Genomic DNA, 13,961 nt, shown 5'->3' with positions numbered 1-13,961 from the left:
CTACTGGGGCTGGTGTCATGGCCAGAATTCTAAAGGTGAGACACAATCCTTGGAAGTTTGTAAGCAGAGGTTGGATGAATGGTCTATGAATAAGGGCAAAGAACAAATAAACTCACAATCTCTGCAAAGAGTTAAGATTTATTTATTCATTCTGAATCTGGGTTGGTTTGTTTGTTTTGGTTCTTGGACAAATGGAAGCGACTGTTTCCCAAGTAGTTTCTACTTCTCATCCAAGGTGACGGGTGCGTCTGGCAGGCTCCTGTAGGCGACAGTCCAGAAATTCACGAAAGGAGCTCTCAGGCCTTGCTTCGCTGACTCATAGTTGATGTCCTTGTTGATCTCCAGGTAGTAGCCATGCTGAGTATCATAAGGCACCCACCCAATGGGGACTTCCGATTCCCCTTTGTTGGGGTCACTAGGAAAGGGTGAAGAATACAAACACACACTCAGTGGAAGGTTTGTGACTGGCACAGTGCCAGCTTAAGTAATGTAAGTCGCTAAGCATCTCCTAAGATGAGGCAAGGAGGGCTGTAACTCAGCGGTAGAGTCTTGCATGCAGAAGGTTCCTGGTTCAAACCTCAATGGCATCTCTGCTGATAGTATATAGACAATACTGAACTAAATGGCCCAAAACTATGATAATGGTATAAGGCAGCTTCCTGTGTTCCAAATTTAGAACAGAGGCAGCCAACATGGTGTAGTTCTGTTCAGCCTGGATAAAAGGAGACACGGGACATGATACCACTAAGAACCGAAGAGCCTGACTGCTGGATCAGGGCAAAAAGGGCCCAGCATCCTGCTTTCACTGTGTCCATTGCAGGTGTCTCAATGGGAAGCCTACAAGCAGCCGCTTTCCAGTTGCTCCCCATCATCTGTTATTGAGAGGAAGACTGTTCTTTTTTCTGCCACCTGAGGATAGAACCAGTTTAAATGGGCTTGTTACAGGAGGAGATATTTGGGTTGAAGATAGAAACAGCTCAGCAATGAGGTCAGTTGCATAGAGTGGTCTGACCTCAGCAATTTTCAGGTGGTTCACAGTGGGGAGAAATAATAGGGTTTTAAAAGCTGGACAGGACTACGTCTCATGTTTAGGGGTTTGGGAGAAGGACATTGGCAACAAAGTCGAGCAGGCCTTACCCTGTTCTGGCAAAGTTTGTCCAGTAAGCTATCATGTCCTTAGAAACCTTTCTGTGCTGAGCTCTGTAGCCCAAAGGAGTGGCAAAAGGTTTCCCAAAGACATACTGAAGGTCATCAGCATGGTCTGCACCAACCCAGCTGGGATAGATAGGCATTCGCGAATCCTGGGAAAACAGGTAGCTGTAAGTCTTGGCACTCCTAAAATGGGGGGGGGGGGAGGGAGAGAGAGAGAGAGAGAGAGAAAGGCATGGTGAGTAAGGAAAGAAACAGCAAAATTCACTGGGACTCAAACTCCTCTCCCAACATTCTTACTGGACATATTTTATATTATTTTAGCTTTCTATATTTTATCTGTCTTGTTTTTATTTGTGTAAGCTGCCTTGAGTCCCAGTCTGGATAAAAGGCAGGATATAAATAAATATACCGGTAATATAAATAATAAGTCTTGCCCATTACTTTAAGTAGGTCTGCTCCAAGTTAGGACTAGTATCCAATACAATCTTCTTCGGTTTTGTAGTCAATGTTAATTCTGCTCAGGATTAACCCGCTGAAATTAATATCCGTGACTAACTTATGTCCATTAATTAAAACGGGTCTACTCATTAGGAAGACTGACGCCCTTAATATTCATATTGCTCAATGGACGTCAAAATTAAAATACACAATAAAATAGCCCCGTTAAAAACATTAAAATATCAGCACTTGTGGTTAACATGTTTAGACAGCATAGCAATTAAAACAGGAGACTTGGGGTCAAGAAATTAAGGGGAATGCAAAGAGGCACATCTTTAAAAGATGGCAGAACAGCAGTGCAGATGGTATCTCTTGTAGATCAGCAGGGACAGTGGTCCATAACACTAGTGCCACCAGAGGAAAAGGTCATCTCTGCCTTACCACAAGCTAATAATAATTGGGCCTTGAAAAACTAATGTTATTAATTTATTTCTTATGCAGCAACCATCTCACTGAGTTGCCCCAGCCACTCTGGGCGGCTTCCAACAAAAACACAGAGGGAAAGGAGAAAAAAGCTTCCTGAAACAGGGCTGCCTTCATATGTCTATGAAAAGTTATACAGCTGTTTTAACTCTTTGACATCTGCAGGGAGAGTGTTCCATGGGATGGGCGCCAATGCTGACAAGGCCCTCCGCCTGGTTCCCTGTCACTTCACTTTTCGCAGTGAAGGAACTGCCAGAAGACTCTTGGAGCTGGACCTCAGTGTCCAGGCTGAACAATGGGGGTGGAGGGTTTCATTTGTTGATCTTAATACCCTTTCTGGGAAATGAAGAGGAAGTCTGCCTTTCAGAAAACCGAAGTTGTTACGCCACCCAGAAAAAGCGGTTTACAGAAAGCAATGTAAAATACTCTTCAGAAAACAAAACTTTGTTTCTACAGTGTAAGTTGGTTTGAGGCACTTTAGTGGGAGGGCAAGCAACAAATAAATATAATAAATAAATACTGATCATAGAACTGTAGAGCTGGAAGGGGCCTTGAGGATCATCTAGTCCAACTCCCTGCAATGCAGGAATATGCAGCTGCCCCATACAGGGATCGAACCTGCAAGCTTGGTGTTATCAGCACCATGTTCTAACCAACTGAGCTAAAGAAACAAGCTGACATAAGAACATGTTAATCCAGATATAGGTAAAAATATATGTATTAAAATTACATGTCTGCCTAAACAAATAAGTTTTGAGCAGGCATTGAAAACCGTACTCTGAATGGGTCTGTCTAATATCAATAGGCAGGGAGTTGCAGTGAGCAGGTGCTGCCACACTAAAGGATCAATTCCATGAAAGTGCAGAAGAACCCCCCTAAAAAGGAGGACACAGGATGGAAATACAGTGGTACCTTGGTTTAAGAACAGCTTAGTTTATGAAAACTTGGATTAAGAAGCTGCAAACCCAGAAGTAGGTGTTTTGGTTTGTGAACTTTGCCTTGGAATAAGAACATGTTTCACTTCCTGTTGAGTGTGTTCCATTTGTAAACTGAGTCCCCCGCTGCTATGGGAAAGCATGCCTTGGTTTAAGAATGCTTTGGTTTAAGAATGGACTTCCGGAACGGATTAAATTCGTATAGCAAGGTACCACTGTAACCAGAGATAATGACTGACCAGCAAGTCTCTCCTCTCTCTCTGAAACCCTAGCTACCAACTCATTCCAGAAACACTCACTTGGCATTTTGGTAATGGAGACTAAGTGTCTGCTGGGTAGGCACCAGAAATATGTAGTCTGTCTCCAGGTCTATCACAGATCTTTTCATGACTTCCTGGTTTGTGTGGTCAGTCCACACCTGGGTATAGAGGGAGAAGGTTTCATTGGCTCCTTCCACCCCCTTCTCCACAGTCAGGCCCTGGGCCACACGGTACATGTCATCCCTGCAGAGAGGAACAAAAGCATCAAACAGCATGTCAGGCAAGTTTGTTCTGGATCCTGGTAGGATGCAGTTAAACCCTTAAAAAAAAACCTTTTATCTATTAATTACAGTGACTAGCAAAACAGAAACTTTCAAATTCTTATAGCAAAATGTTTGAGCTTCCACCTTCATCAACTGTTCTCAGAACTGTTGAGAGCAGCTTCCAAGGTGGCAGTCCTAGAGTTTTGAGGGTGGACTGCTCAGGGGGGCTTCATTTGCTGAAGCTGAGCAATGGCTGGCACAATCCTCCAGGTGTTTGTGCGCCCATCCAAAAGTTCTCCCTTTTTGCTAATGTTGGATCTATTCCAACATAAAACCTGTCCAATAGGTTGCGGTTTTCAGCATTAGAGGGTTCAGCAACAAGTTGATTCACTCTTTTTGGTCAAAATTTGTGGTTTCTAAAACGTGTGTGTATCAGTAGTTTTATCTACATACGGGATATGACCACCGCCCATTTTTTGCATTCAGTGATATAAATTAGGAAATTAGGAGCAAGGGTGTTCCCCATCTCTGTCTTATGCCACAGGACAAGGCTGTCCTCTCCTCCACCCACAGATAATCAGGTTTTGCTCCCCCACCCCACCCCTTACGCTGTGATCTTCACTAGCGGGCGGTTGAGAGCAGGCATGTCAATTGAAGCAAAGAAGTGCCCATCCATGTTGTTCACCCCTGCGATGTAGTCAATGTCAGCGGCATTGGCAAAGAGATTTTCTGGCTTATCTGGGAGGAAATCTCCGTCAACCACTGGGGAGAAGGCAAGGTAATGGACGAGAGGATCTGCAGGGGGAGGAGAGAACCAATTGGACTGTTTAGGATAGGAAAGGGACGTCCTGCAGGAGGGATGTCATATGCTATACTACAGCAAAGCTACTGAACTGCAGAATTCTAGTCCTCATGATATATAGGCTATGGTGGTAAATAGAACATGATATATAGGTGACTGGGGTTACGTTCCAGGGATCATGCCTGAAGTCAAAACAGAGTATAGTCAAAATACATTGGGTTTAACGGCAGGTGGGATTGCCAAAGTTATTTCTCCTGGACCCCCACCCTCACTTTCCACCACCTGTTAATTAAAAATAAATAAATAAGGCCAAGCACATGAAGCCAGATGTGCACAAGTTAAATGTAAGTTAACTGTATATAACTATCAGAATACCCATTGCTGGGAATCAAGAATTGGGAGAGAGCTGTTATGCTCAGATCCTGCTTGTGGGCTTCCTATAAATGGCATCTAGGTTGGCCACTGTGAATTCCTCCAAGGGACCTTGTTGAAAGAGCAAATCTTACACTTTGGGATGGGAATTAATACTCTGCCTGTAGCGCTCACCTTCTTCCTTTTCTTATTTAATAGTAATTCCTATTTGAGCATGCTAGGTGACCTCCCAGTTCCTCTCCACTTTTCAAATCCTATGTGCTATCTGTGCATTTTGTGTGTGTGTGTGTGTTGCAGAACTGGCCTTGTTACAGGCGCCACATAACGTTCATTCCAGATTTTTCAAAAATCAATGTTAAAACATGGGGGGATGGGGACCACACCATGAAACTCCCTGCCCATTGACAACAGGCTGGAGCCTTCGCTATATCCTTTCCAGCACCTGCCAAAAAACATTTTTGCTTTGACAAACCTATCGACAGACACGTAGCATGTTGGAATGTTTCTTAATCTGGTTTTTAGCTTATCATTAGCTTTAATTATTTGCTGAAGGCTTTTAATTGTTGCTTTTAACAGGGTTTATTTTTTAAGCATAATTTCATATATTTATTCTTTTCATAAACTGCTTTAAAAGTTTTGTGATATATAAAGATTTTTACAAAATAAATAAATAAATAGCATTCATTTTTAAAAGACACTTCTGTTTAGCTTTCCGAAGTCTCTGGAGAGACTGTTGCTCCTCACAGTTTACAGAGGCACCCATTCCCAGCCCCACCTCACCGCTTGAAGTCCAACTTACAGCGCAGATTAAGCACCTCTAGGTGGTAAGCAAGCGTCAGGGCCTTGGGGTCGGTGACCTTGAGGCAGTTTGCTAGCTTTGTGGTGTTGTCTGTTGGGCAGCCGACTTTCTGAGCTACCTGCAAGAAGAGTCAGAGGAGAAATTCAGGCAAGTTCACGTTCAAACGAGACCACTTCCCCATGGGCATTTTCCGAAAACCATGTACAGTCATACCTCATGTTACGTTTGCTTCAGGTTGCATGTTTTCAGGTTGCGTCCCATGGTGACCCGGAAGGATTGCTTCCAGGTTTCGCTGCTCGGGCATGCGCAGACACACAAAATGACACCACGTGCATGTGAATCACGACCTGCGCATGTGCAGACGCGCAGACGTGGGTTTCATTCTCTTCAGGTTGCAAACGGGGCTCCAGAACGGATCCCGTCCGCAACCAGAGGTACCACTGTACCTCGCGAGCCAAAGAACACAGCCTATCCCTTCAAAATCCATAATTCTTCCATACAACATGTAAAAAGTGCTGTGCAAAGGTTTAACTGTTCTATTAGTGACTCCTGCCCAACTGAAGATAGCACAACACTGGAGGCATCAGTCCCCTTTTACCATCCAAGCCTGGGGAAGTAAAGTATGGAATCAGGCACTATCTGAGAAAAGAACAAGAGCACAACAAGCAGGCCAGATGTGTTAAATCTAAAGATTATTTCTCAGTCACCTGGTACCTTTTCATTGAGTTCATCTTACGTTAGGAGAGCGAACATCTCCCTCCAGGTTCACAATGCCCATTATGGGGAGATACGATTCCCAAGGTGTTTTGTTCCCCTGGCATAGTTGTTTTGTACACTTGTGTCTGCTTTGTTATCAGTTCTCACCATCATAAAAAGTACTCCATTTTATCTATAATTTTTCAGAATTCAATGCATCATAATTTCTTGTTTTGTTATTGTCATGCTACATGGATGTGGTTTTTGTGTTACTCCGGAAACTTTTTGAAAAATCATTTTGAAAAAAAGAAAGAAAACTCTCCAATTTGACATTGCATTACCTTGGTAGCCCAGTAGAGGGGGTTCTTCTGAATGGCCCAAGAGCAGAGGCCGACTCCACTCTGGCTGATAGCCCGCTTGATCAATCCTTTGTTGTAGGGCGACAGCATCTACAGTGCAGGAGAAGGGACAGAAGACAGTCATAGGAGATCATAGGAAGTTGCTTTATACCGAGCCAGACAACCGGTCTGTCGTGATGCTCGGCAGAAGAAGGACTTGATGATGATGATGATGATGATGATGATGATGATAATAATAATAATAATAATAATAATAATAATAATAATATTTTTTTTATACCCCACCTATCTGACTGAGTTTCCCCAGCCACTCTGGGCGGCTTCCAATCAAGTGTTAAAAACAATACAGCATTAAATATTAAAAACTTCCCTAAACAGGGCTGCTTTCAGATGTCTTTTAAAGAGAAGATAGCTGCTTATTTCCTTCACATCTGAAGGGAGGGCACTGATATCCAAGACAAAAAAAATAAAGCTCAGAAGGTGGTACTTGGTGAGAGGTCAGCATTCAGAAAATTTCAGCTTCCCTTTGGGGAGGGGAATCAAGCTTCTAGTCCTTATATTGTTTAGGAAAATAGGAAGCCACTATCTAGGGTTGGCATACAGTGGTACCTCGGGTTAAGAACTTAATTCGTTATGGAGGTCTGTTCTTAACCTGAAACTGTTCTTAACCTGAGGTAACACTTTAGCTAATGGGGCCTCCCGCTGCTGCCATGCCACCAGAGCACAATTTCTGTTCTCATCTTGAAGCAAAGTTCTTAAGCCGAGGTACTATTTCTGGGTTAGCAGAGTCTGTAACCTGAAGCATATGTAACCTGAGGTACCACTGTATTTCAAAAAGTGAAAATCCAGACACAAAAGTTGTTGAGCTTGTTTTGGCGAAGTTGTTAAACCTGGGGCATTCTGAATGCAAAGTATGTGCTCCACACCACTGAGCTTTGGCCCTTTCTCCTAAAAATATAATAGGATTCTAGTCCTCAAAGTTCTGAATAAAGGGATGCTCTATACCGCTGAGCTATTACAGCCCTTCCCCAAGCTGCCGTTTCACAACAGACCCTCTCCACCCGTCCCTTGCTCCTCCCAGCATTCCACCCCACTCCCTGACTGCCACTCATTCTTCCAGTAGCTCTTTCCAGTAGCTCTTTCCAGTAGCTCTTTCCAATAACAAAACCACATATTATGACTCAACTCCTGAACCAATCAAGAGCCCCACACCTAGGAAAAATTAAAATTAAATTGAATTAAACCCTTAACAAAATGAAATAGAAAGAAAGGGCCCCATACCTGTAAGGAGACACTGACGGCCCCAGCAGACTCTCCAAAGATTGTGATGTTGTCGGGGTCCCCTCCAAAGTTCTTTATGTTTCTCTTGACCCAGGCAATGGCCATGTGCTGGTCTTTGAGGCCATAGTTACCTGAAAGAAAAGAGCTGGAGTCACACACACACACACACACACACACACACACACACCCCTAGGAGTAAGCCTGCAGGGCTGTTGTCAAGCAGAAAAGTGGGGCATAAATATTTCAGTTAAATAAATAAATAAATAAATAACTCAGCTGAGCTTTTCTGAGCCAGGCCACTGTGAGCCAGACCAGGAAAAGCAACTCAAAGAACCTTTAGCATTAAAAAACACCATAAGATTTTGTAGATTAGATGTATTGTGTGTGATTTTCAGTTGTCAGGTACATATACACATGTAGGTGTAGATCAGGGATGGGAAACCTGGAGCCCTCCAGATGTTTTTGGACTCCAACTCCCATCAGCCTCAGCCAGCAAGGCCACCAGTCTGGGATGATGGGAGCTGTATTCCAGCAACATCTGGAAGGCTACAGATCCCCCTTCCCTGAATTAAGGAGGAACATTTCCTGCTGCACGCAAGACATGGAAGAATGCCTCTGAAAAAGGCATTCCCTTATTAAATAATTCCTCTTCTTAGATCAGGGATGGCACTCCAGATGTTGTTAAGACTCCAGCTCCCATCAGCCTCAGCCAGCATGGCCAGCGTTCAGAGGAATGATGGAGCTGCAGTCCAGCAGCATATGAAGAGTCACAGGTTCCCAAGCCCCCAATGCAAAGGTTGGAGGGAAACGGCAAAACAAACTTTAACTTATGCAAGATGACTGTAGCGGGGGGAGGGGGAGAGAAATATCCCCCCAAAGAAGGGTCTTACCTGGAAGGCTAGCATCTCCTGTGCTGAGGAAACCCAGGGGTCCAAGGCGGTAGTTGAGCGTCACCACAATGACCTTTCCGCGGGTGGCAATCTCCTCCCCGTCGTAGAGGTAGTTGCTCAGGAAGTTGGGTCCCTGGCCACCACCCCAGAGAAAGGCTCCCCCATAAATCCAGACCATCACGGGCAAGTTGGTGGACACTGAAGGAGAAAGGGGAAGGGATGAAGAAGCAGAGGCGTGAGCCAGCTGGAAGCCAGAACTCAAAGATCTCTGCCTAAATATCCATTGATGACTGATGGGGGCAACAACATTTAAAGCAGGAGTGCCAGAGCAGTTTTTTTAGCCCAAAAAAAACCTCCTAGGAGCCACATGCCAGTGGTGGGTGGGGCTAAAGGCAAAAGTGGACAAAGCAATCAATGTAAATTTTACCTTTTGTGTGGCAGGACTAGTTTCTGCACACACTCACACACTGTTCTCTGTTCCCTAACCAGGAAACCAAGAGGCATTGTCAGAGGGTGCAAAGCAGGGTTGGTGAGGGGTATAACTGCAGAGTTTCCCCATGGCCAGAGAGAGGGAGGGGGCTGGAAGGCTGAGGTCCCCCTCCCACCCCAGTTTAAAGGATACAATGCCTCTATGAGGATTCCCAAAGATGGCATTCCTCCTCTGGATAAGTGGAGAGTGGGGAATGATAGTCATACCTCATGTTACGTTTGCTTCATGTTACGTTCTTTCAGGTTACGACCTGCGGCGACCCAGAAGTACTGGAAAGGGTTACTTCCGGGTTTCGCCACTCGCGCATACGCAGAGGTGCAAAATGATGTCACATGCATGCGCAGAAATGGCGATTGCAACCTGCGTGTGCGCAGAAGCGCCGCTGCAGGTTGTGCTCTTTTCATGTTGTGAACGGGCCTCCGGAACGGATCCCATTCGCAACTAGCAGTTGTATATCGATTTTGGCGCGGCAAGAAATCACATGACACCCACCCACACCAGCTCTCATGCAAGCTGTTGTTGTCACCCAGTGTAATGAAAGTCAAAAACGATAGCTCTCCCTTCCACAAATTAACACATGCCACTGCACAGTGAGGAAAACGTCTGCACAAGACCCCATGCTCTGCCTCAGCTATCAGCCAAAGAGCATCGGAAGAGCCCTGCTGGATCAGACCAGTGGCCCACCTAGTCCAGCATCCTGTTCTTACCGTGGCCAGCCAGCAAGTGGGATACCAGGAAGCAGGACCTGAGCCCAAGAGCCCCCTCCTCTCCTGTGGTTTCCAGAAACTGGTATTCAGAAACACTGCTGCCTCCAGCCATGGAAAGAGACCGTAGCCATCACGGCTAGTAGCCATGAACAGCCTTCTCCTCTTTGCATTTTTCTAATCCCCTTCGAAAGCCATCTAGTTGGTGGCCATCACTACCTCCTGTGGGAGTTAGTTCCATAGTTTAACGCTGTGCTGCGTGAAGAACGACTTTTCTCTGCCCTGAATCTTCCAACATTCAGCTTCATTGGATGCCCATGAATTCTAGTGTTACAAGAGAAGTGTGTGTGTGTGTGTGTGTGTGTGTGTGTGTGTGTGTGGAATTGTCCACTTTCTCCATGCCAGGTGTAATTTTATAAACATCTGTCGTTTCACTTCTCACTCACCTTTCCTCTAAACCAGTGTTTCCCAAACTTCTCCAGCTTCTTTTGGGCTACAATTCCCATCATCCCTGACCCCTAGTCTTGCTAGCTAGGGATGATGGGAGTTATCATCCAAAAACAGCTGGAGCCCTAAGTTTGGGAAACACTGCTCTAAACTTAAAAGCCCCAAATGCTACAACCTTTTCCTCATAGGGGAGTCATTTGATCACTCTGGCTGCTCTTTTCTGAACCTTTTCCAACTCCACAATATCCTTTTTGATGGACACTGACCTTCTTTTTTCCCTTGAGGGACCCAGATGTTGAGATAAAGACAATCTTGGGTGCCACGCACATCTGTCTGGGTGAGTGTGGACTGCATGCAACGATTCTTATACTCCTTGGCCTGCAGGGTGCCTGAGAGAGAAATTGATGAACACACGTACAGGACTGTCAGCTTGGAATCCAGGGGGAAGCTTGTTTTGTTTTATATTTTCAAATAGTTCTGGTTGAGCTACACACACACACACACACACACACACACACACAAAATCACAACACAGCAAAAGAAACATCAAAACAAAAGTGGAGGATTAACACAAAGAGAGGTAAAGTCAAAGGGCATGTAGTGTTTGACACCCTGGCAATTATCACTTTGAGCAGCCTGTTAATATGGTTGCTCTTAAGTCATAAGAACTTAACAACATGCATGGCAGGAATGCCAAAGAAGTGCAGCCTTTCTAGGCGAGTTCAGTATGACAGCATCATACACACATTTAACTCGCATGACTTCAAGGTGGGCTCGTTGAAATGGCACAAATTAAATCCAAGGGAGGATTTTTGGATTACCTGGTGCAAAATGAATTTTCAAGTTCTCCTCTTCGCTCGTGGGGGTAAGGCCAGCCCAGTTCCTAGCTCTGGGAGGCTTCCATGAGATCTTGTAGGGCCACCCAAGTTCCCGCAAAATCTCATGCAAGAGTTCCAGAGTTGGTGCAACTAATGGGCCTTGCCCACCTTCCCACAAGAAAAGCAGAGAGCTTAAAAAGCTCTTTTTAAGCTGGATAACCCAAGCAGACTCAGCACAAAAAAGAGAATTTAAGCTCTCTGCCTTGCTTGTGAGAGATGCCTGCTCAGTGCACCTGCTCCAGGAGTCCAGAAAGTTCTCTTTGGCTCCAAAGGTTTGGGTACATGTGGTTTTTGTGCATGGACAGAACTCTTGAAACCAGCACTAGTTGCAATTATATTGTTTATCCTCTGATCTAAAAGTCTTTATTAAGCCGGAGATTGTTATAACACCTCAATTAACAGAGCCGAATCTGTTTCCGGGACCAAACAAGATCTCAAAATTGTATGGAGTTTTGTAGCAACTTTGGGTAGTGACAACTTAAGCTTGGAAGACAACGGGACAGGTCTCTCTGGAAAAATGGGACGGCTATGTTTGGCAAATCGCCTCATTAGAAAAATTAACTAAGACCCTGAATGTGGCAAGAGTGAAGCACACACATATATGTGTGTTTTGAATTATTTTATAGGGGAGTCACTTCAGCTAGGCCATATGGTTAAGCTCAGGGTAAAAATGAGTTTAGGAACATTGGAATCTTCCTTGCATTGCTTCAAACCATTGGTTCATCTTGCTCAGTACTGTCTACACCAACTGGCAGCAACCCACCAGGGTTTCAGGCAAAGAGTCTCTCCCAGCCGTACCTGTATATGTCACAGGAGATTGAACAGGTGAACTTCTGCATGGCAGCTCCAGTTGCTGTTTTCTCAATCTGAGCCCCACCCCACTGTAATTATGGACGTAACAACACAGGGGAGCCTTACATGGTTCTTGTGAGGGTTCCTAATATAACAATGTAGAAACCATTCTCAGCATTTGGAATGTTCATAGGGGGCATTGTTAGTAGTTAAAAGTGCAGACATAAAAAATAACGTAAAAAAAAAGGGCAGACGTAAAAAATAAAATACATTTTAAAAAATGTTAAAAAAGAAAGTGCAGACACACACCCCCGCTCCCTCTTTACCTGGCCAGCCTGGGTGAGGCTGGGGGTCTTCAAGAGTCTTGGTAGGTGCAGCAAAAGGGATTCCTTTGAAGATGTCCACATAATCCCCGAAAAGGCCCAACTTTTTATTGACGCCTTCCACAAAACCTCCTTCTGTGTTCACGATGCCCAGCTAAACCAACAAAAAGGGAAGAAATGTATTTGAGTTTCATGTGCCATTACCTGTATAGCCAAACCACACAAACACAATTTTTAGTTGGGGCCAGCAGAAGGAAATGGACACTTAGGCAGTGGAAACCCTCTAAGACAGCCAAATGAGAACTAAGCATAGTAGGGAGAAACAGAAAACTATCTAAGTGGGGGAGAATGGAATGGAACCGTTGGGAGTCTCAGACAGAGAATGCTCCATGCTGCAACACTTTGTTGTTGACCCACTTGTATAACTCTTTAAGAACACTTAAAAAAAAAAAATTAAGCCCCTCTGATCCTATGGATTTAAGAGAAAGGTTCTTTGGATCCGGATTCCTGATTAGCAGCAGCTTGGTGGTGGTCCCTTAAGCAAATATTTTGATGCCCATGCTTACCTTTGCTGCCCCCACTGCGCCCAGGCAGAGGGCAAGGCACATTACTTCCCAGCGACCCATGGTGTGCTCCAAATGGGGCTTATTCAGTACAGGTAGGTCCCTTTATACCCCAAACCTGACTCAACTTATCTCTGCATGGGACAAGGGAGTGGCACTATCGTCATGGAAGGTTCCATGGGGCTGCCAAATAGATGGTGTAAACTTCCAAGGTAAATGTGGGGTGACTGGGGGTAACCTTGAGACCTACCTTGTCACAGGCTGAGTTCTGTCCCCATCCATTCAACAGCTGGCACTTCTCTCACATCCAAACCTTGCTGTGAGTTATAAATGAGGAGGTGAGCACAGATGAAAAACTAGGATCAATCCCCACCTTTATGTTTCTCAGAAGGATTCAACTGGAAACTGAACAGAGGGAATTCCAACCTCAGCATACCCCTTAAAGCAAACATTTAGAACATTCCAAATGTGATCCACACAAACCATTCTTAATGCATGGAAAGAGAAGGCAGGACTCCTAACTCCAGCACTGTCCCCTCTGGCAGCCCTCGCCTTCCACCCACAATTTCACAACACTTCTTGACAATTTTATGTGGCCAGATGGAGAACAGAAGGTCTATACCAGTTATGTGACTTTTATAACAGAAATACACCACTATCAGACCAAGAAATACGGGCTAAATAAGGACACTTACAAACCCCTTGGCTGCTACTTCTCCAAATCTGCACTTTTTTTGCTAACCCAGTAAGCAAACTGTCACCACTAAGGCAGCCACAAGGCCAATGGCCGCATTTGAAAGACTTGTAATAGCCACAGAAGGACAAGGCCCAGGTATAACATCCATAATCTATAGCATTCTACTCAGTGCATCGGTGGGTTCACTTGACCCTATTAAACATCAAAGGGAATGTGATTTCAGCTATGAATTTGACCCAGGTCAATGGAATAGACATTGGACAAAAAACCCCTTTAAGTCTATTTTGGCAAGCAATAGAAAATTACCCTAAAACTCATATATAGGTGGTACCTAACA

At 44.7% G+C, this 13,961-nt stretch overlaps 1 protein-coding gene across 1 annotated transcript; it reads right to left on the bottom strand.

Moving 5' to 3' along the window:
• Positions 1–152: 152 nt before the first annotated feature.
• On the bottom strand, positions 153–13,956 carry CEL (carboxyl ester lipase). Its single transcript, XM_081847127.1, has 11 exons — positions 12,931–13,956; positions 12,368–12,518; positions 10,638–10,760; positions 8,731–8,928; positions 7,841–7,971; positions 6,542–6,649; positions 5,505–5,622; positions 4,140–4,326; positions 3,308–3,511; positions 1,138–1,335; positions 153–415 (listed from the first exon to the last, which is right to left on the bottom strand). Exons 1-11 carry the CDS (start codon positions 12,988–12,990, stop codon positions 220–222), a joined length of 1,674 nt encoding a protein of 557 aa, XP_081703253.1. The 5' UTR covers positions 12,991–13,956; the 3' UTR covers positions 153–219.
• Positions 13,957–13,961: the final 5 nt, after the last annotated feature.

The sequence above is a fragment of the Podarcis erhardii genome, assembly GCF_964252035.2.
Source record: "Podarcis erhardii genome assembly, chromosome: Z".
NCBI classification, from domain to species: Eukaryota; Metazoa; Chordata; class Lepidosauria; order Squamata; family Lacertidae; genus Podarcis; species Podarcis erhardii.
Note: the sequence above shows the minus strand (reverse complement) of the source record. Positions and strands in the feature narration are given on the sequence as shown.

What these genes read in the sequence shown, in the direction of transcription:
- CEL (XM_081847127.1), bottom strand. Translation starts at nt 12,990, where the DNA reads ATGGGTCGCTGGGAAGTAATGTGCCTTGCCCTCTGCCTGGGCGCAGTG. An exon ending in GCCTCACCCAGGCTGGCCAG is followed by an intron (nt 10,761 to 12,367) that starts GTAAAGAGGGAG and finishes TTTCTCTCTCAG; the next exon opens with GCACCCTGCAGGCCAAGGAG. An exon ending in CTCCATTACCAAAATGCCAA is followed by an intron (nt 1,336 to 3,307) that starts GTGAGTGTTTCT and finishes CCCCCATTTTAG; the next exon opens with GAGTGCCAAGACTTACAGCT.